We start from the raw sequence: 23745 nt of genomic DNA on the forward strand, positions 1-23745 counted from the left end.
TTTTGGTGAAAGATTTAATATTTAGGATGTGGTCTCCTGTAGATATTTGATACTGATTAAACCTTTTCTTTTTATGTTTCAGTATAAGACAGAATGAAGCTGCATTGAAAAGCCAAAGTGTGGCCACTCCTAAGCGCAGCGCAACCAAACCTGGTGCTGTAGCAGACAAGTCACAGAGGGTGTGTGTTGTCCAACTTCTATGTCCAAGCTATATACTTTACTCTGTGTTCTTGTTTGAGTTTCCTCGATGCATGTTCATAATGTAAACAAGTAGTTATGTTAATACAGGACCATTATATAGTTAAAATATGTTTTTCCCCTTATCATCAAATAGTTCTTAAGTCCCGTACACACTTGCCAAAATAGTTAACTATATCGGTGCTGTCGCTGGTCAAACGAGAGTGCATACACACTAACCGATATTGTTCAGTGGATGGGAGGAGTAATTAACTATACACAGGGAGCTCGCATCGTTAAGGGTATTGAGCATACACAGTACAATTTTTATTTTTTTATTTTTGGGCCTTTCTGAGTGATATATTTTTTTTATATTTTATTGGGTAGTGTATATGGAGCATTACAAATTTGTTTTCAGAACACACTGTAAACTGCACTAAATATAGAACAGTAATCATCTATCATAAAGTCCTAATACCTTGGCCGAACATGAGCTATATGACAAGTGCTTTATTGCGAAGGGCAAACTATTGTTGTTTCTAAATATTGAAATATAAGGCATTGTGGGTGTCCTATAGGGCTCTGCTGTGCACATAATTCTTCATGCATCTGACTTATAGCTCTGTGTACAATGTCCAGCAGGAATCTGCCAAGAAGGCAAATCCCCAAGGAAGAAACCTGAATACCTCAAGCAAAACCGGTAAATGCTTTAAATCCAATAAATCCCGCTGTATGTTCATTTGTCCTTTGAAGCTATACACAAAACTTTTTTTTCTTTTCAATACCTATATGTCTGTCTATGGGGTGGATGTTCTAACATCCGCACCCCAGCTCCGCCCCTATCGCCGCCCATCGCATTCATAATTATCGCATATGCACTAACATATGCGATAATTATGGCAAAGGACAGCTCTTGCATTAAGAGCTGTCCTTAGCGGCGAGTCAGCGGGTCCCATCGGGACCCGGTGCCCCCCCCCCTCCCTTCCTTACCTGGCTGCTGTGGGGGGGGCTGGCTCTCCTCCTCCCTGCACCCGGTAGAGGATCAGTGCAGGGAGGAGGAGATCACAGGTGCAGGGCGGCGATGGGTCGGTGCAGGGCGGCGGGGTGTCACGTTAGAAGCCCATAGGCTTCTATGGGGCATCGCCAGATTTTTCTGCCGATGCCCCCTGCCGCGATAAGCCGGCAGGGATGCTTAGTGCATCCCAAAATGCGGTAAAAACCCGGATAACGGGATTTTTACCGCATTTTTAGCTTAAAGAATCTCGCCCTGGATCTCTATAAGTACATTAGTCTTCCGCACTCCCCAGATCTTTTTCATTAACTTATGTAAGAGGGGATTCCAGGGAAGTCTTCCCAATCAACACAACTTGTATTGTAGAACATGGGAAAGCATGAGAGTTTAGGTATGCACATTCCCCATGTGCTCACATATATAAGAAACTGTAGGCATGGTCGTGTCCCCTCACATTCTTCTTACTAGACTTCCTTCATATGTAATCGGAACTTCTATCCATAGTCAAATGGGGCAAATGGTCATGTCTGCCCTAATCTTTGTTTTCTTAACATGGTTACTTGGTTTTTACCACTTCTATACATGAATGCTATATGAAAACCTCTGTTCAGGATGGAGAAGGGGTTAATTAGGGGTAAGGAGCCTTCTCCTTTACCACATGGTCTGTTTCTCATTTTGGCCTTGGAAAATAATCAGTTACAAAAAAAACAAAAACAAAAATAAAAATTCTTATACAATTCTACATAGTAATTGCCCTCCACTTCTGTACGCATTATGAGATCCTGTAAGGATAATGTTGTTTGTATTTAGACAAGGAAGTCGTTCCTCCAGAGGTTTGGAATCTAGACTATGAGGTTAAGTCGGCCCGAGACCTGACTGAACTAGATGTTGTACTCTTTGAGTCTAAGAAAGTTGTTGAGCTTTACAGGTATGTTTGCTATAAAACCATTTTACTCCTAGTCCTTTCTGTCCTTTGATAATGTTGAGGGCATTTGTCTCATTGCATCTTTAATGACATCCTTCCGTAACTCTTATTCATATGTTATGTACTAATGTTGGGCTTGGTATCTACCCTTTTTTACAGTGCAGCGTGGGAATTGGCAGTTACTGTACAATTGCAAGCCAAAACTCTACTGTTCAATGGGGTTCTGAGAGGTATCCTCTATATGGGGAATGGGTTACGAGATTTTATTTATAGTGGTGGTTCTAAATTTTTCAAAGCGCTTTTTATCACCTAGGAACCCCTCCCCCATAACTTTATCATATGGCTCCTCTATTTTTTATCATATCTCCAGCCAAAGGGACTTGGTTGAAGGACCAGTCAGGGCCAGATAAAGTTCTGTCCTCCTGCCTCCTCACACTCCTTTCCACATATATTTAATGTTGGTTAACGAAAATGGATTGTATTAATGTAACCAGAGCCACAGGAAAGAAGGCTATATATAGCAGCCCATTGGATTCTCTCTGGGCAAAGGGATGAATTCATAATGAATATTCCCAGATGGTAATGCAGTATTAAAGCACAATTGGAAAACAAACTAATTAACAGGCTTTTTCTCTCTAGGGAATCTGTTGACACCGGTGTCAGCGCAAGAGCAATTGATCGCTTTTTTCACAGTTTTAAGGAACAGTTAATTGTATCTGTAAGTATAACTGATCTTCTGATAAACTGTAATACACCGTAATGGTCCTGGATAGTTTTTAAGTGTGATCTATTGCAATCCATGAAAAACCAGCTTGTAGCCACCCAGCTAATATCACAGCACTAAGACCACTGCCTTCTGCAATAGAAATGGTAACACATGTAGTTCTGTGTCTGTATGAAAACAAACATACCTTGTTCTTATATGTAATAGAAGTGGGTGAGCGGAAACCAGGGGCGGATTGTCCATAGATCTCGTAGAGAAGGTTCCCAGTTGGCCGACTTATCTGTTAGGTCTATTTTGTTTGTTGACTTGTAGCCCCACCACTAACATGACAGACAACGCACATTACACTGCATTATCCCCATTAATTGTTATTCCATCTGTGCAGTAGAACATCTCTGCCATCTAGTGATGCTGCCAGGGCTACACGGCATCTCTGGCACTGCCCATGGCGGCTAACTTCTACAGAATTTAGCAGGGCCACTTTTAGTTCCCAATCCCTCGCTGTACTGAAAAGGTGATGTTTGCCTTTGACAAACCATGCCTACACAAGATGGGTAGCGCTTATAGGCCCTTATTCTGGTTCACTATAAAGGCAAATTCCTTCTCAAATGGACAAAACCATGTGCACTGCAGGGGGGGGGGGGGCAGATGTAACATGTGCAGAGAGAATTCGGTTGGGTGGGGATTTACTTCAAAGTGAGCTCTATATTGCAGTGTAAAAATAAAGCAGTCAGTATTTACCCTGCACAGAAACAAAATAACTCCCCCAAATCTAACTCCCTCTGCACATCTGCGCCCCCCCCCCCCCCCCCTTGCAGTGCACATGGTTTTGTCCATTTGCAAGTGAACCAGAATAAGGGCCATAGAGCAGACCACGCATGATTTTTCTTTTTGTCTGCTTGGTTTTAATTCTGTAAAGTGTCCAGAGTAAAAAAACAATTAGTATTTTTTTTATTAATGCAAAATGTATTTCTATTAAATTGATGGTGTCCCTCAAGCTTGCACTCCTGTGAGCCAGTGATTTCTATATTTCCCACAGATAAAAGATGGACACAAACTACAAGAGATGAAAAGCAAAAATGCCAAGGTAAATCTGATTGTGTGTGGGCTGATGGGAACGCCATTCTAACCTCTGTCGGCACATTTCCCTGGCAAATAGTAGAGCCTTTGTTTGGACCTGACTATATGGTACACAAAAAACAAAGGACAATTTCACCTATGGCGCTGTAACCTTAAAGCTGCAAAAGACAGAAATATGATGGTCACCGGACCATCCGAATGGACAAAATACAAAGGCAAAAAGTCAGTCTCCTTGCGCTATAAGTGTTCCAATATGATCTCCAAACTGTTTTTCTCTCTCCAAATCGCAAATACGAACATGCAAAACAAGAATGGAATAATACAGATATTGTAATCAACAATATTTAAAGAAGTTCTTCCTCCACAGCGTGTAGGGGAGTAGATAGGGAAGGTGCTCCCAGGGTTTCCAAAACGTCCCCAAAGAATCTTTTAGGGGGTCACCTCACTCGTGCAAATAAGCCATAAGCTTACATGTATGCTTACATATAACGGTAGGGAGGACTCCTATAAAGGTATCTTTTTCCAGGTACACACTCCAACAATATTTTTTTTCCAGATAAAAACTTTTAATTCCAATAAAATACAGTGCGGACTCACAATCCTCACAGCAATAATATCACACACTAGATGGAACCCGGGTAAGGTGTGGATACTTCAAAGCTGTATGGTAGCGATATGGCACTTCTAAATAAAATAGACACTTTAATCAAATTTGCACAAGTGAGGTGACCCCCTAAAAGATTCTTTGGGGACGTTTTGGAAATCCTGGGAGCACCATCCCTATCTACTCCCCTACACGCTGTGGAGGAAGAACTTCTTTAAATATTGTTGATTACAATATCTGTATTATTCCATTCTTGTTTTGCATGTTCGGATTTGTGATTTGGAGAGAGAAAAACAGTTTGGAGACCATATTGGAACACTTATAGCGCAAGGAGACAGACTTTTTGCCTTTGTATTTTGTTTGGACCTGTGCTAAAAACACCACAGCAGACAGCAACACCCCAGGCAGGGAAGAGGAACTGCATGGGTTTTCAGAGATAGCGGGTGCTAGAATGAACACTAGCATAGTATACATCTCTGTGCTAAAGCTATAGATTGTATAGGGCTGATGGCCACCTATTTCTATTGCTTTTCCTTGATAATCAAGCCGGCATCCACTGCCCACTTTCTGAGTTCATCTTACAATTCTCACTAAGCAGATCATATGTAGAGGTGTGAACAAGCCCCCGTTCTATCCTAAGTATGTGTATGGTCACTGCCATTGATTGTAATTAAAATAACTTTGTACGAAAGTTTGTGCACTGGATCTGCATCTAAATTTAAGGTACTATTACACTTCTTAAGACACTTGGGTATATACCTAGTGCTAGATGTCTGTCTGTAGACTTCTCCTTTCAGACCTAACCATTGAGAGCATTTTTATATTTTCCACAGTTACAGTTAGAAATTGGCAGAAAAAGGAAACGTTTGATTGAGGTGAAAGGTGAAGTCATTCCGTAAGTTACATTGTGTGTATTTAACATTCAGTGATATACAGTCAGAAATCCTTTGACATTATGGGGCAGACTTATTAAGCTCGGTGAAGTGATAAAGTGTCTGGTTGTTATCACCCACCAGCCAATCAGCTGCTAACTGTGAAGTTACAGGCTTGGTTTGAAAATTTACAGGTAGTTGATTGGCCGGTGATAAAAACCAGACACTTTATCACTTCGCCGAGATTAATAAATCTAGCCATGTTTTATTTCATACAATAAATAATTTTTTTAAATTGTAAATGTCCTACAGCAAACAGTGTAAGTGCGACTATTTGCATCTAGAACCATGTTTCCGAAACTCCGCCATTACAGTTCCGGTTTTATTGATACATATGCTTGAGCCCAGGTGACTTAATTAGTAAATCAGTCGATTTGATTTAACCAGTCAGGCTCAAACCTGGATTGTAATGGTGAATTTTGGAAACTGATGAGTGGTCATGCTGCTGCAATACCTCCTTGTTGGTGTCTACGAATTCCCCCCAGTCCCTCATCAAGTTCCAGTCTGCTCTTGGTAGGTGGCAGAGAGCTTGAGTTTGGAGACACTGGGCTCTCTCTGTGTGAAAACTGTAGACCGCAGACACACAGGAGACCGAGTGTGGTACAGATATAGCCGAAAGGAGCAGCGGACACTAGCAGCCCTATCGCAGCGGCGATGAGCGTTGCTATATCTGAATATTTGAAACATTTGACTTGAGTTTTTCAAATTTTTTCTTGTCAATGTTGACACCTGAGCACATGGATCCCCGATTAGTGAATTGCTTTGCATACAATGCCTCTGGCCAAGGTGCCTTTACCGGTCCCAATTGGAGCCCAGCTGGATAATAAAGTATGAAATAATGCAAAAAAAAAAAAAAGGAAGAAACAAAATCCCAAAAAACGAATGTAGACCTTGTGTTGACCTTTTCACCATCTCTAGACCATATGGTGTTGACATAGACATTGTCTATCAGCCATCTGGAGACACTCTGTTGTGTATTACAAAGAAAGTGCTTTACATTAACACCCTTTACATTAACATCCTAAATGAGAATGTACCAAGCTATTCTGGGGGGTATTCAATCTCGGCCGCTATTTTCAACAAGGGAAAGGCTATTCAATGCTGTCTTTCCCGACAGCATTGAAAAGGCAGATCGACAGCATGTGCGCGACATTGAAAGCAGTCGGCCCCCTTTTTGTCGATTTCGGCCATGATTTGAAGCGATCGCGGCCGAGTCTTGACAATTCACGGACGTTTACATGACAATCGCCATTTGGGTCATTGAATTGTGCCTGGCGATCTGCGGTCGAACGAAAATGGGCCAGGGACACGGCTGTCGACCAGCCAGCGACCCTGAATTGAATAGCCCCCTCTGTCTCCAAATGATAAAAGCTTTAGAAACCAAATATACTAAAATACTTTTATAAACGTGCTCAGTTCATACATGTAAACCTACGTTTCTACATTTTTACAACTGTGCTAAGCATCTGACTACTCCTCACCTCTACTATAGGAAGTACCACCACTGACCACTAGAGTGACACTCGACTGACCAAATTATTCCTCTGTGTGCTAAAATGTCATAACATAAAGTGAATGCAATTTCTGCAGGGACGCTAATCTGTTTCAAATTTGCTGGATATATGGAGAGAGGGAGTTAGAAGCAGATAGGGACTGGGGGTGGGTGGAGAGTTTTTGGACTAAAAACTGTCACAGCTCAAAAGCCATCATTTAAATGTAACGCCTATACCTCCTGTATATAGATTCAAAAGACCCCCCAGGTTAAATAATATATCTGTGAAAAGGATATTTACATTTCCAAATTGAAAGAAAAATAAAAAAAATCCTAGAAAGCCCAGTGGGAAATTGATATGTTATTTAAATGACTCCTAGAGCAGCAGCTGACAGTATAATGAAGCAGTAGAATCACAGATGGTACAAATTCACACTAGGATTTTTTTTTTTTTTGGAAGCAATTGACCTACCAGTATAATTGTGGATTTTGGGAGGAAACCTGAGTACCTGGAGGAAACCCAAAGGAAATATACAAACTCCACACAGTTATTCCCAGAAGAGAACCCATGACCTCAGTGCTGTGCAGATGCCAGCCACTATACCATCTGTGGCTATGGGCCAGATGCACTAAGCTTCAAAAGTGATATACAATGGAGAGTGTTAAACAGCCAGCCAATCAGATCCTAACTTCCATGTCACAGACTGTGTTTGAAAAATGTCAGGTAGGAGCTGATTGGTTGTTTATCACTCTCCATTTTATCACTTTTTGAAGCTTAGTGCATCCGGCCCTATATCTGACACATAGGCATATATTCAATGCCGTGGGCGAGCGGTGACTGCGAGCAGGACTTTTTGCTCGCAGTCACCGCTCACCCTGTCGGTATTCAACTGACCCCCTCATACGCAAATTCCCCCTCGCTCCGTTATTTGAGCGAGGGAGAATTGGCGTATGTGCCTCCAAAAGCTGCGAGAATCGAGGCTAATTACAGCGAGTTTGCTGCACTAGCCGCGGCTCTCGCAGTTTAGGGGAATCCTCGCCGTTCTGTGACGGCGAGGATTCCCCCGGAACGTTGCATAGTGCGAGCGGCCGGCGCGGGGGTTACACTGCGAGGATCACTGGTTTTCTGCGATCCTCGCAGTTTAACCCCCTCGCCGGCCGCTCGCACTGGCATTGAATACATGCCAAAGTATGTTGAAATCTTATTGTGGCCACCTGGAGCGCCATTTCCATTAAATGCTATAACTGCAAATTAATGATAACCTGTCTGGGTTACCTGTAAGACACCACTTACTACCTATATGCAGAAACAAATAAGGAGACTTATGCTTTTTTTTAAATTTTCTGGAAAAAGAGCAGATTGCATCTACATAACAAACACATTCCATGATTTAAAAAGTGAGGTCGAAGAGCCAATCTTGGCCAGCTAAGGGGTGTAGTAGTTTGATGCAAAAGCTGTACTGTGTTTCTTCTGCTTTTAGAAAACAATCTAGGGTGAGTCAGCTGGAGAGAGAATGCTCACAGAAGGAGGAGAAGCAGGAAGCCCTGAAGAATGCAAGAACTTTCCTTGATAATCTTGGACACCTGAAGGAGGACTACATCAAGTACAAGTTCGAAAACCCCCACACTAAGCAAACTGTAAGTATTCCCATGGTTCTGTAAAACATTAGTTAGTATAGAGGCTGTAACCTTTAAATGAAAACTGAACGCTATGTTAAATGTTTTACAATATAACCTAATGGGGTGAATTTAATTAGATGCCTACACAGGCGGTGGCAGAACTGGTGAGTGACTTCCACTGTGGGACTCTACTGCTCCTGGACTTCCCGCAATAGCCACAGACGGACGTGCAAGGACAGCAGGAACGGCATCCTCCTGGCTTTTCACTGGTGGCCACCAGTGGTGTGGGTGTACTGTCAGGCCATGGTAGCCTGCTCTGCACTCTGGACCACCAGAGCATCTTGGAACAGACACTGCAGCAGTGGTGTGGCCCTGGGGCTTTTGTATATAGGGGGGAGGCAAGCACATCCTGTTGGCCCCTCCTCCACCACTAAGCAGGCTTCCAACATAGTTGATAGCGGTGTTCAGGCTTACTCCTCTTCTCTCGCCACCTCTAAAGATGCTCAGCAGCCATTTTAATCCACATGCTGCTTAAGAAGTTACACAGAGAGAAGCTAGGACTCCTGACTACTCCATTCCTTGTTCCTAGCAGCCTGGTGGTTATTCAGAACTTCTGTCTGCTTCTTCAGCTGGATTGTTGGGTGTCATTGCCCACTTTGCATTGCATGATTGTTTCTCTTTGCATTTGTTGGTGAAGCTGTAACTGTGGTAGTGCCCTGCTATACTCCAGTCCATTCTGCTCCAGAAATCTATATTGTTTATATCATCTATATATGTTTATACCTCCTTACATTTGTGGCTATGAATAGCTGAAGGTCACTTATACCACATGCACGATTCTGATAGTTGTGCACCAAGAATCTCGGCATGTCCAGAATGTTGATACTGAAATTTAATGCACCTGGTACCTGATTGGTTGCTGCCGCACTTGGAGATTTTTCTCCTACAGGATATATGATTATTATGTTTCCATTTGAAACCCTCGTAGATCATTTTGTCCTGTATAACCATTCCTTTTTACTTCTTTTTACATATTAGAACAAGTATGTTTTGTCTATTATAGCCACTGTCCCATTTCTCATGGATAAGAAAATTTTCATTTTCATGGAGAGCTTATTTTCATTGACTTTTTTTTTCTTTTAGTATGGGATTTCCAGTCTACCAGCACGTCTGCTACAAGCAGAGAACGTTCTAAAAGCCGAGCATCACTTTCATAATGTGAACACTCAGCTGCAGAGTTTTATCGACAGAGAGAAGAATGCTAACAAGTGATTTCACCTACAGACATCAAGTGGACATGGTATAAATCGGATTCCACCAGTCCTATTGCAAGCATTGCCAATCTATGGCTCCCTGGCTTTTGTAAATCTACACATCCCAGCAGGCCTTGCCACTTCTGTAAGGGGCCGCCAGGCTGAGGGAACACTGCTCACAGTGTTTGTCATGTAGTGATAAAGTTTGTTACCCGCATATTACCGCTCATTCATCATTGAAAGTGTAAAATAAATTTCTGTGGAAAGGGTGCGTCCCCTGCTGCTTGCTTATAGCTTGCAATGAAAATGAAACTCCTAACAACCGAATAGAAGCAATGAATTCTCCCGATTTCTTGGCCCGTTCTGTTGGAATCAGGTGATAAGAGACCAAATCGGACAAGTGTATGGGGGCTTAAAGGCGCAGCTAGCAGAGGACCTAGGACTAATGCTAGTGGTAACCATCATACTTGCCATAAGACCTTTCTGTTGCCAGTTCTTTTCCTACGGTTAGTAAATGTTCCATTTGTGCTATTTAGGGACACACATGTACACTACTTGCACTTATTGATTTATTTTATATTGTTTTATGATGTTTTAATATTAAAAGTACTACACTATATATCCTGTCTCCTCTGTTGTGGATGCCTAGATATGCTACTGTACTTTGAGGACTTTAGACCTGAGAGAAGTGAGTAACGCAAGAGAAAGGAAGTATAGCCTCCTAGGGATGAGCAGCAGATAGGCAAGATTCACCACAGAAGGAAGGAGGACGTTTATTCAACTTCTAAAAGGCATGGGACTTTGTTGTTTACACCGCATAGACAGTGCCATTGGGAAGGCCTCATATCTTTTATTGTACATTTTATTTGAGGTGTGAAGAATTGCCTTCTGAAATTCCTTTGCAGAAGCTGCTGTGTTCTGCGCACTTAAACCTTTATTGGTCTTATTATTCCAAGGGTGACATTTACTAAGATGGGCGTTTTTTCTATTTCACATGGGATGTTGCTATGGGAAACCAAACAGAAAATACTCATTTATTTAGAACCTTCCCTGCTGTGATCTGTGGTCTCATGCAAGTGTGTTGTGGGGGCAGCGTCACCACATGAGGAAGGCAATTTTTGAAAAGCACAAAATCCAACACTGCGGGTTAGTGGAATAACATCCAACTTGTTTATCTGAACAGTCAGTTACAATATCCAAACCTTCCTTCAGAATTCAGCAAATACAGTATAACACTGAAAATAAAAATGACGGCTGTGACAACAGAGCATTAGGTCTCTGCGGGTAACAGCCTCTGCCCCATCAGAGCTTCCTGTAAGACTGGTTTGCCTACTACATTCTGATGCTAAACAGGCCACAATTGGCAGCTACTGTAAATAAAGTAGCCGTTTCACTGCAGATCAGAGCATGAAAGAAGCAGACAAAAATGATTATTGTAAGTTATTGATATGCTATCAATACAAGTCTGCTTGCCTCAGTGGGGGAAATTCAAGTGCTTTGTGTGCTGGGGGCTACTATGTCTTGGGCATTACTGTAATGTTCTGTCATTTTGATTGGCTGGTAACAATACTCCTCATCTCCTTATAGCTGCCATAGTGTTCATTCTAGCACCAGCTATCTGTGAAAACCCATGCATCCCTACCTGGGGTGTTGCTGTCTGCTGTGGTGTTTCTAGCACTGGTCCGGTTTGCAAATCAGTGCTGATATACAGACCACACTGTGCTAGAAGCACTGCAGCAGACAGCGACACCCCAGGCAGGGAACTGCATGGGTTTTCACAGATAGCGGGTGCTACAATGAACGCTATGTCAATAAAACATAACTCAATATTATCAAAGAGAGAAGATTACAATGTATAGTAAAATTGCTTAAATACTAAACACTGGATATTGATCCACACAGGTAGCCTATAGCAATCCATAGTGTTCCCCCTAGGAATTTTTGGGGCAGGGCGCCGCTGTATGGGATGGGGGCGGACCGGGCCCGCCGACGTCATCGTTGTAGGCGTGCCCGGGCCGCCGCGTCATCAAAGGAGGCGTGCCCAGGCTGCCGCGTCACCAAAGCGGGCGTGCCCGGGCTTCCTCCGTAGTACAAGGGGGCGAACCTGGCCCCGCCGAAGTCCGTGAGCTGCCGGCAGCAGGCTCTTTTAGCGGGGCGCTGCTGGAGGGGCAGGGCGCATTTTGCCCTTTAGAAAATGGATAAGGCAGCGTTATGCGTCCTTCCGACCTGTTTATACCCCCACTATCCACGTCAGCGTGGAGTTGATTTTATAAAGTGTAGCGAGCCCGAAGTGTGGCGAGCCCCATGAGGGGTGGTGTAAAACGAGCCCGCGAGGGGTCGTGGATTACTTGACGTGTATTCCGTGTCCGCTTCTGGCTTGTTTTACGCGTCCGCTCGCCACGCATCAAGCTCGGTGGCTTGATCAACTGTAGGTCAATTATCATGTCATATGTTGGATGTAGTACAGTAAGACAGCAGGCCCAGACATTGCAGAGGCTACATAAGATCCCAGCATTACTTTTAAATGTGGCAGCTATGGGAACGGTAGTTACTGTAGTATATTTATTAATAGGAAGTAAATATATATATTTTTTGTTTATACATAAAAACAACAGAAGGGAATTTGCAGATGCCAATAAAAATGAAACCAAAAGATGGAATTTCAAGAGCTTATTAATCATTGATGACATGTCAGTTTTCAGTTGCATTAATGTTTCACTAAGCACATAGCAAGCAGGTTGACCTTGGCTGCTACAGGCACTTTTACAGTTTAATTCCAGAGATACCCACACTGCCACCTGGCATGCTGATATGCTAATAAACATTTCTAGCCTAACTTTTTGTCTCTTACCTCTGACCTAAACATTCGGTGTTCAAACGACAAACAATTCAAGTGTCAAATTGAGACTATGGGACTGTTTCATTTGCATTGAAAGCATTTGCAATTCAGACCACTATAAGCATTAATAAATGTGGATTTCTACCTGCACATAGAATCAGCCACATCTATGTGACTGCACCGCAGCCCTCAGCTAGGGGCGTAAGTTTATCTAAGACACCCAGAGGCAAGTTAGCGTTTGGTGCCCCCTATCCCAAAATATGGTGTGTGCGTCAACATTCACCTGTGCATATCATCTCAGAGTCCAGCAGCATTGCTTGCTACAGCGCAGGCTGAGTGGTACCAGGCGGGAGCCATCCTGTCCCATATTGCAGATATTAGCAGGGCTCCTGGTATAGAGCCAATTAACTATAGGTGTGCCGCAGAGTCCCATTGTAATGCTGTGTACACACGGGGAAATATGATTGCTGGGGATATATTGCTAGCAATATATCCCCAGCAATCATATTGCTCAGTGTCTCCTTTTCATCAGCGATGAAAAGGAGACACTGCTACGGGGCGGAGGGGGAGTGCAGCAGCAGCAGATGCTGCTGCTGTCACTTTGAACGGAGGAGGGAGGGAGCAGCGGCACGGGGCTGGGGAGATCAACACTGATCTCCCCGGCGCTGACCTCCCGGCACAGCGATCGCGGGGAAAGCCGCTGGTCGCAGGAGCATGCTCCTGCGACCAGCGACCATTAGGCAGTGCACACGGGAGCGCGCAGCTGGCGATTTATCGCCACCTGCGCTCCAAATCACTGGCAATATGGTCGCTCAGCGACCATATTCCCAGCGATTTCACACAATATTGCTCCCGTGTGTACACACCTTAAGAGCAGTGGTCAAAGTTGGATCCCGCTGTGAACCAAACAGGTGCTGCTTTACATGCAGGTGCCCTTTCAGGGCTTGGAGTCTCCATTGCCTCTGGGAGTTACGCCTCTGCCTCAGCTGATAAAATAAGTAATCACCATGTATGTGCACCAGCCCTTTTCTTGGAGCAGGAGATGCAACTGCAAGCCTCAGGGCTAATCTCTGCCTAGCATACAGTTCCGTCACCACACCCAACATCACAGCCAGAAAATACTTATCCTATTATTTATTTACAGTTACTTATATAGCGCAACAGATTCCATTGCGCTTTACAATTGCAGACAGTGATAAAACAAACTGTGTAACAACAGACAGACTTGGAGGTAGGAGAACCCTGCGGCAAGCTTACAATCTATAGGTAGGGAAACATGGGATGCAGTCACAATCCCGGCGGCCGGAATACCGGCACTTTGTCCCTCTGTGGGTGTCCATGACACCCATAGAGGGAGAATAAATGAGTGGCCTGAGCATAGCGAGGCACCGGGCCCGCTGCGTGGCGAGCGCAGCAAGCCCGCAAGGGGGGTGATCCACGCCCCCCTGTCGGGATTGCGGCATCGAGATTTTGACTGCCGGGATTACATACCAATCCCGGAAACACACAGACAGGCACCAGTAATGGCATAGCAGTCCCACCAAGTTGCAACTTTAGAAGAAAAGCTATATAATACATAAGTGCCTCAGAGGTTTATGCGTGTGGTACTTAAATATGATAGGTGCGTTTTCAGGGAACATTTGAAAGTTTGGAGGTTAGAGGAGAGTCTTATTGTGTGTGGAAGGGCGGGGTGCTGTCCGAGGAAAGTCCTGTACTAGTGAATCGGAGCTGGTGATCCGGGCAGAAGAGAGACGCAGATCTTATGCAGAGTGGAGTGGACGAACAAATGATCTCTATGACTATGGCTTGTAATCTGCCTCATTTGCAACAGAGCTGGGAGGCGGAGGTAGGTAGCCTCTCTGATGAATTGCTTCCAATCAAATTCAGCAGATTCAAGTTATTTATTTTTGCGTGGGATTAACTTGATGCCAGTGAATTAAGTGAAGTTTGCTGGGACGGCTTGTGATGTGTGCCCTAACGCCCCCCATACACTATTCGACTTCTCCATGGGGAGAAGTTGCATGTGATACCACTTAAACCGCTCAGGATCACATAAAACATATTATGCGCAGTCCCTTTCCGTATACATTCACCACTGCTGGGGAGGTCTTCCGGGTCCGAGGTTGGACGTGCAGCACGTCTGATCTCCAACTCCAATGTGCACAGGCCCGCCCATCGGATCAGATCTAATGTAAATTCTCAGCTTGATCCGTCAAAATCGGGTGAAAAGTGGCCAAATTGCACTCATGTATGGTCAGCTGTGGGAGCGTCTGGACGTGCAATCCTTATGGGTTCAGGTTTTTTAGGTACTCTCTGACACTGATATTTCCCCATCCATTCTAAAGCTGCCTCGCTGATAATTGACTGACAGAGCCAAAGAGACAGAGCACTCTCAACCAATCAGCGGCAGGCCTATGTTTTGAAAAAATATTTCACATTCTGCTGCCACTGTCCGCTCAGCGCTTTCCGGACACTGCGGACTGCCCGCCTTGCCCTGATGCACCAGCTTGGTCCCCGATGCTGCCCCCACAGCTCCCCGGGAATTATTACATGGGATAAATCGCATGTGATTTATCACATGTAAAATACGGCACATCAAGTGGCAAATCGTAGTGAGCTCTCTCGGGCAGCTGTTGGGGGGGGGGGGGGGGCACAGGGGAAAATAGGCCTAATGTATGGGGGCCTTTCTCTGGATTTTTTTTGTTTTAGGGTTACAGATGTGAATTATACATGCACATATATATATTGTAAACTATATATATGTTGGCCAAGGGCTGTGTAGCAAAACATTAGATGGCCACTGCAGGTCCACGTTATCTTTGGTTAATGTAACAGCGTAGTATGAATGTAATCTTCAAAGTATGCTCCCCCTGTACCGATATTACTCCTGTTCCACATACATCCCTGCTGTATTGTCCCTGTTTCACTTTGTGGGTGCTACCTATGCATCTCCTGTGTGCTCTCCTCCATAATCCCTGTACACACCTCAATTTTGACTAATTTTCTATTCAATTTTCCCTGTATAGTCAAAAATCGAACCAAAATCAAATTGAACGGTTTTTAGTTGCAATACCGATGCAGAGCCCTGAAATTTAATAGAAAAATTGACTGTGCAGGCAAGACTATATGGTACAGATCTGTACTAGTCTACAGTAAATTGAATGTGTACACTGCGCTGTGCGATTCGATCCCGATTGAATAAAAAATGTATTGCACCGTGTGTGAGATGTGTGACTTTAAATGTAATCCTTGCCTGCTGTTTGTACAATATACTGTAGGAGTCTATCCGCATGATCTTTAGTTATTATTGTATGTTATATGGTGGCATGTTTTCTCTCTTTAGACCCCTACACACTGGGCAATTTTGAGCTGAAAGAAGGTCTTGCCCTCTGAGCTGCTTTCAGCTCAAAAGCTGCCCAGTGTGTATAGTATTACCAGCAGATGAGCAACGGCTTCCCATAGCATTATGCTACAGAAAGTGCATACACACTGAGCGATTTTCAGCCCAGCGATTTCCCCCATCATCGTTGTGCCTAAACACTGGGCAAAACTACCAGTGTGCGTGTGTGGACCTTTTCTAAGCAGCTGTATAACATGTATTAATTTTTTTTTTTAAAGTGATCAGTGTATTTTTTGAAAATGTTTGTTATTGGAAATAAAAGTATTACATTACCAAAAGTATTACAGCAATTAATTATTAGCTCAAATGTATCATTCTTCATTGATACCAGACCCCCAGATTAGCTGCTCATCTAACTAATGCTGCTATTCATACCACTTATTATGGGCCGCATTTAGCAAAGTCTGCTAAAGTGCGCCTAAACTGCATTCCCATTCAAGAACTTTGTGACCTAATGCAGCGTTGGGTGGATTTCGACATGGGGTTGGGGAAATCGCGGTCTGCACGGTGGTGTGTCCAGACTGTTTGTGGGGCAGGTTGCAGTGGCTGCATGACAGCACATGTAGATGCTGTGATGGGAAAAAATGGCAGCGCCGGCAGAGATACAGCACTTGTATCTTAATCAGGGCTGGGCAATTGCGGCCCTCCAGATGTTGAGGAACTACACATCCCAGGATGCTTTGCATTAGTTTTGCTATGTGGCCATGCTGAAAATGAGGCAAGGCATGCTGGGATGTGTAGTTCCTAAACATCTGGAGGACCGCAATTGCCCAGCCCTGATTAACCCCTTCCTGACAGAGCTAGTTTTTGCGTTCCTGACAGAGCCATTTTTTTCAAATCTGACATGTCTCACTTAAGTGGGGATAACTTTTTTTTGCTTTTACTTATCCCAGTGATTTTGAGATTGTTTTTTCGTGACACATTGTACTTCAAGTTAGTGGTAAATTTTCGTTGATACAGTCTGTGTTTTTTTGTGAAAAATACCAAAATGTCGTGAAAAAATGGAAAATTTAGCGATTTGCAAAATGTTAAATTTTCTGCTTGTGAGACAAATAATCATACCACTCAAAATAGTTAATAACTAACATAGACCATATGTCTACTTTATGTTGCCATCATTATTTCAACTTCCTTTTAATTTTTTTGGACACTAGGAGGCTTCAAATATGAATAGCAAATTCTCAAATTTTCAAGAAAATTTCAAACACTGATTTTTTTAGGGACCAGTTCAGTTCTGATGTGACTTTGAGGGACTTGTATGTGAGACACCCCCATAAATGATGCCATTTCAAAAACTGCACCCCTCACAGTATTCAAAACAGCATTTTGGAAGTTTGTTAACCCTTTAGGTGTTTCACAGGAATTAAAACAAAGTGTAGGTGAAATTTCAAAATTTCATTTTTTTTGCAGATTTGCAAATTTAATACATTTTTCTAAGGAACACAGTACATTTTACTAGAGAAATGTGACTAAAAATTGATTCCCCCAATTCTTTGGTTTTCATAAATATCCTATATGTGGCCCTAGTGTGCACGGTGACCAAACCACAGGCTTCATAATAGAAGGAGCACCTACTTGATTTTGGAGCCTCCTTTTTATGAGATTATTTTTTAGGAACCATGTAGGTTTCTAGGCACCATAAGATGCTAAAAGTTAGGTACCCCCCCACAAGTGACCCCATTTTGCAAACTACACCCTTCAGGGAATTCATCTAGGGGTATAGTGTACATTTCAAACCCCCAGGGGTTTCACCAATTGTGGTACAACTGGGCAGTGAAAATGAAAAAAATTAATTTTTCATTTTCACAGCTCAGTTGTATCAAAATTGGTGAAACCCCTGGGGGTTTGAAATGTACACTATACCCCTTGATGAATTCCCTGAAGGGTGTAGTTTGCAAAATGGGGTCACTTGTGGGGGGGTTCCACTGTATGGGTGTTTCGGGGGTCATTCAACCAGAATCTGTGCTGCAAAATCCAAAAATCACTCCTTCCCTTCTGAGTCCTGCCATGCACCCAACTGGTATTTTTTGGTCACACGTGAGGCATTGCCGTACTCGGGAGAAATTGGGGCACAGATTTTGGGGTGCTTTGTCTCCTTCATTCCTTGTGAAAATGAAAAATTTTGAGCCAGATCTGCATTTTTGTGTAAAAAAATGTAATTTTTTACACAAAAATGCAGTTCTGGCTCAAAATTTTTCATTTTCACAAGGAATGAAGGAGACAAAGCACCCCAAAATCTGTGCCCCAATTTCTCCCGAGTACGGCAATGCCTCACGTGTGACCAAAAAATACCAGTTGGGTGCATGGCAGGACTCAGAAGGGAAGGAGTGATTTTTGGTGGCGGAATGAATGGTGGGTGCTATGTCGCATTAGCAAGACCCCCGAAGCACCAATACAGTGGAACCCCCCCACAAGTGACCCCATTTTAGTCACCAGCTTTGGGAGGGGGGCTGGCGCTGCGGCTGGCGGGGGGGTGGGAGGGGTGCTGGCGCTGCGGCAGCCGGGTGGGTGGGAGGGAGGGGGGCTGCCGGGTGGGAGGGGGGGGGGGGGCTGGCGATCGGTGGGGTATATACACACACACACACACATATATATATATATATATATATATATATATATATATATATATGTGTGTATATATGTATATATATATATATATTTATATATATACATATATATACACACACACATATATATATATATATATATATATGTGTGTGTATATATATATATATATATATATATATACATATATTTTCAGTGCATATATTTTATTATACACCATTTTCAGCAGCTTGATGCTGCTGCTGCTGCTGCGGGGGGGAGGGGGGAGGAGGGCAGCGCTGCGTGCGCTCCAGACGCTCCGGGGGAGCCGTTGGAGCCGCTGCTGCTGCCGGGTGAGTGCCCGGCGGGTGCGAGGGGTGGGCTGCACATCGGTGGTGATCGGTGCTGTACCTGACAGCACCGATCACCACCGATCCCTGTGTTACCGAGCGGCTTAGCCGCCGGTAACACAGGAAACGCTGTGAATGGCTGTTCAGATTTGAACAGCCAATCACAGCGATCGCCGACCGGGGGGGGCACCCCTGCCCCCCCTGGGCGGCGAGGGGGGATGTCTGCTGTCAGGGACAGCAGACATCACCTAACTGTCACTGCGTCTCTAGACGCAGTGACAGTTAGAAGTCATGACGTACATGTACGTCAAATGTCGGGAAGTACTTCCCGACCATGACGTACATGTACGTCAAATGTCGGGAAGGGGTTAAGATACAAGTGCTTTGTGTTTGCATTTCTGTGATGCGATTACAAGATTTAGCAATCACATTATGGGAAGGGACCCAGCACATGGCATGCTAGTGGAAGGAGATGTAGTTTTGCAATCTCTAGCTAAACTACAACTCATGCTGAATTAGGCCCCATACACTGTAGACGTGTGATGTGGAATAAGCAGATCGAACCACATTATATTGTGGATTAGGAGTTTGGTATATGCCCAACAATTTAGTGCTAAATTTGTGTCTGTATGATGATTACATACTTTGGCCAGATGTATTAAGCCTTAACAAGAGATAAATGTAAGTGTGATAAAGAGATAACCGTCCAGCCAATCACCTGCTAACTGCCATGTTACAGGCTGTGTTTGAAAAAGTCAGTAAGGAGATAATTGGCTGGACGTTTATCTCTCTTTATCACCCTTGCACTTCTCTTGTTAAGGCTTAATACATCTGCCCCTTTATTTGTTATTTACAATGGAGCTCTAGAAATAGCACCATCTCCAATTATCTCAAAATCCAATTTTAATTCCAAAAAACTTTCCACAGATTTGGTATAAACAGGACTTATCTTGGTTATGTCGTCACTTAGTCATTGTAACGTTATGCTAAATAGTACAAAATGAGAACTTCATGGGGGTAGATTGAGATTCATACGCAGCTGCATCCGCTTTACTCAGTTATGTCTCCAATAATATGATAACGCTAGTAGAAGCCCTTCCCTCGTGTACAAGTGTGCACCAAAATGTACAAAGACTGAGACACACACTGTGTGCATCCTTACACCAGACATTCCTGCTTTTTTAGACATCAGTCATGTTATCAAAACCTGTAACAGCCTCATGCCATGCGCAGATTCTCTGAGTATAGATGGAAGCCAATCAGTGTCTGCGTTCATAACCAGTTGTGTGACACACCTGTAACATTTCCATAACGCAGAGCTTCACCATGTGACTGAATAGTCACAGCACAGGTACACCCAATGCATTTCTGTGACTGTGTCCCAATCAGTACGGCTACTCACCGTACATACCATGGGACGCACGTACTGTGTGACTTTTGTAGTGACAGTGGTTTATTTATTAAAGTGTGGTTTTCCAAATGTAGAGATCAGATTATTTATTTAGCACCTTCTAGACGATATTAGCTAGTATCTTATTGGTTGGTATGGCTAAACATCTACACTTCTGTAAGCCCACACATTAGTAAATACCCTCCTTAGGCACACAAGCAGTTTAAAACCAATAACCATTTGCACAAATATTGGCATTGTGTGTGTGATTCAGAATCAGGCCCCATGTGTCTACAAATAGAGTGGCAGATGTACTAAGCGTGATAAAATGGAGAGTGATAAACCACCAACCAGCTATTAACTGCCATGTCACAGGCTGTCTTTGAAAAATGACAGGTGTGAGCTGATTGGCTGGTGGTTTATCACTCTCCATTTTATCACTTTTCAAGGCTTAGTACATCTTGCCCGTATTCTGAAACAAAAGTGGATGTCTCTCTATAATTGTAAGTGTTGTAGTCAATAGTGATTGATGCTTCATCCCTCCTGATACTTTATATGAAAAAACAAGGATGACGACTAAAATATATATTTTTTATATATTAATAAACATTTACAAAAAAAATAATACATAAGTTCTCATTAATAACTGTAAAGTTTGTACAAATTGGAGGTTGATTTCTCAGCGGAGATACATTTTGATCACTACTCTGTATGCATAAGCTCTAGAAGGAACGCACACTATAACCAAGCATATGGGGATCTATTGCTACATAATGCTCAATCCTATTGGACAAATTTAAAAGAGGGGTAAAATGACAGCGTATAAATTCTTCACACTCTGCAGTCGTAACATTCATTTTTTTTAAATGCTGAAAGTAAAAAGTTTATATTCTAATAAAGGCCGCAGCTATTGATATCCTAATACTGTTTTTTTCCTTTGTTGCTTAGAACAGTCCAGAGAACACATTATTTTAAAAATAGTTGCTAGAACAGAATTGTTGATATAAGCGGTTTAGTAGCATAGTCCATAAACTAATGTTGTGGTAAATTAGAAAAGGTACTGTATTATGGTCTACATACAGTATATGGCTGTTCATGTTTCTACAGGTGTGTCCTGCTCATCCAGGGCTTCTAATAGCAGCTCATCAGGTATGTCCACCCTCTGCAAGCTCCAATCTACCAGACTATGATCTGCTACATCTGCCAGTTCTGCATCTTCAGCAGCTTCTGCGATACAGGCATCATCCAGGTCACTTTCCCAGTCTCTATCACAGGTCCTATGGCTGTCCTCCAATGACCGCACCACCGATCCTTCCGTTCCCTGGTCGACAGCAAGCAGCACACTTGGTCTGGTTTCCCTAATGTTTCCGTTTTCATCCATTGATAAATAGGACTCATCCTCCTGTAAGACAGTTTTTGTATTACATAATCTTTATGTTATTTAGTAGCATTTATAGTATTTGAAATTGGTTGTAGCTGGAACTCTCACACTAACGCTATTGTTGAATGCTACTATATTCATAGTGAGGAAAACCCATAGAACTCCCAGGACAGACAGACCCTATTTCCATTCTGTCATAGACACATACAACTAACCTCTTTCAGAATAAAAGGTAAACACACTTCAGCAGGTAACGGATAATCTGGAATGAATATAAGCCAAAAAGAATAATGAAATAGACGTTACATAACATGTGAGAAGGATATAGATTATATGGGCGAGGGCTTATTTATTTTTGTAACGGAGAACCCATGTAAAAGCATTCTTGGACCTCAAAAGAGGTAGTCTCCAATACTGCAATCAAGGGCCCAAAATCAGATTCCCCAATATGTTCCACACCTCTGATATAAAATATACTTTTATAGCTGTATCGTAGAATGGACAAATTGTTGGTTATCAATAATTCAAACATATATTAATTTTACACAAGAAAATACATAATTTTATACATGAAACATTGCCAACTGTACAACTTACTGTCCGACTTAAAGTTTTGTGCTCTGCAAACTGGGTCATAGCATTTTTGATACCAAAGTTCTCTCTTCAAGTCGACCAGTAACCTTGAAAAAGAAAAGCATCAGCACAGATGGAATTATACTTAGAAGACACATGTTGCAGACTGTGAAATGCTGAAAGGTGATTAGAGAAATAAACTTATATTGGGTACATTCTATGCCAATCAGGCAAGCTATGATGGCGATCAGTGCCTATTGCTCACCATCATAGCCCGCCCTCAGTATTCAACTGACCCCCCGCACTCACCTCGCTTTTCGAAATAGGGAGGAGAAAACAGCGAGTGCGAGTGGATCAGATGACGGCGAGGATTTCCCCGGAACATAGAACAGGGCGAGCGGCTGGCGAGGGGGTTAAACAGCGAGGATGGCTAGCTTTCAACGATCCTCTCCGAAATCAAGCCATCCTTGTCATAAAAACCCCCTCGCCGGATGCATTGAATACACCCCATAATATCGTGTAGCGTCCCATACACACACACACACACACACAAACAGAGAAAGAAAAAAATACATTTTAAAAAGAGGACAGCTAGATGTAATACATAAGCTCCAACATATAGAGAAATTACTAGCAACATTTATACCACTTTTAGACAGCTGCAGCCAAATAACCCGGCAATTACCCGGCATTTGAAGCATTAGGTTATTTGGCAGCGTGCGACTCCCCTTCATACAGTAGAGCAAATCTCCGGGTCTAAAATTTAGACGCAGTCATTTGCTCAATTACACAGGGTTTTCGTCTGTGTTAAAGGGTGAACCCGGATAATACACGCCGGGTCTCAGACCCTGGTCACTTGCAGGGTCGGAGACCCGGATTGACTCTTTCATACAGAGAAATGACCAGTGTATTTCATGAAATTCTCAGGTGGAACTGCTTCACTCGGGAATTTCAATATCTATGTGAAAGGGGTATCACAAACCGATATTTGAAAGGTCCCATACCCTGACAGATTTATATATGCTGTGCATTTGAGTTACTGTTACCATAATAATGCTAGCACATATGCACCAACCCTGCAGCTCAGCCCACGCAATAGGGTCACTGTACGATTGTGTCTAGAAGTAACTCAGCCATTTCTTACAGCCTGTACAGGTCTTTGGTCACTGGTAAACCTGGTCATGTGAGTACAGGTATTAACGGTGTATATAAACACAGACATAAATATAGACAATTTTTGGCATAATTGTCCAATTTTCTCTGTATGTCCCTTCCCCCATTATTTTGTTTTCTTTTGTTTGGACCTTTCCCCTTTTTTCCCTTCTTTTTCTTTCTTTTTCACTTCAAAGAAATCCTTTCTTGTTATATAAGTTTCAGTCCAGATTAGGATATTGCTGAATAATGTACCGTCTTTTACTGCATATTAATAAAAATTAAAATTTTTAATAG

The 23745-nt window shown here is 42.9% G+C and overlaps 2 protein-coding genes across 7 annotated transcripts in view; one reads left to right on the top strand and one right to left on the bottom strand.

Moving 5' to 3' along the window:
* The window catches only part of CENPU (centromere protein U), a 30168-nt gene extending 19730 nt beyond the window's left edge, over positions 1–10438 (top strand). For 2 of the 3 annotated variants that reach the window (XM_083170322.1, XM_083170328.1), the window contains exons 6-13: positions 83–179; positions 817–877; positions 2000–2117; positions 2754–2832; positions 3878–3925; positions 5356–5417; positions 8428–8584; positions 9710–10438. In XM_083170322.1, the coding sequence (XP_083026448.1) occupies positions 83–179; positions 817–877; positions 2000–2117; positions 2754–2832; positions 3878–3925; positions 5356–5417; positions 8428–8584; positions 9710–9838 (751 nt within the window). In that variant the 3' untranslated portion in view covers positions 9839–10438. The remainder of the gene's footprint in view (positions 1–82; positions 180–816; positions 878–1999; positions 2118–2753; positions 2833–3877; positions 3926–5355; positions 5418–8427; positions 8585–9709) is intronic. The other variant, XM_083170336.1, reaches the window with a different exon arrangement.
* Positions 10439–20926: 10488 nt separating this feature from the next.
* PRIMPOL (primase and DNA directed polymerase) overlaps positions 20927–23745 on the bottom strand; it is a 33663-nt gene continuing 30844 nt past the window's right edge. For all 4 annotated transcript variants that reach the window (XM_083170362.1, XM_083170380.1, XM_083170371.1 and 1 more), the window contains 3 exons: positions 22321–22403; positions 21939–21985; positions 20927–21744 (listed from right to left, as the gene is read on the bottom strand). In XM_083170362.1, the coding sequence (XP_083026488.1) occupies positions 21436–21744; positions 21939–21985; positions 22321–22403 (439 nt within the window). In that variant the 3' untranslated portion in view covers positions 20927–21435. The remainder of the gene's footprint in view (positions 21745–21938; positions 21986–22320; positions 22404–23745) is intronic.

The sequence above is a fragment of the Crinia signifera genome, chromosome 1 (genome assembly GCF_055691185.1).
Source record: "Crinia signifera chromosome 1, ASM5569118v1, whole genome shotgun sequence".
NCBI classification, from domain to species: Eukaryota; Metazoa; Chordata; class Amphibia; order Anura; family Myobatrachidae; genus Crinia; species Crinia signifera.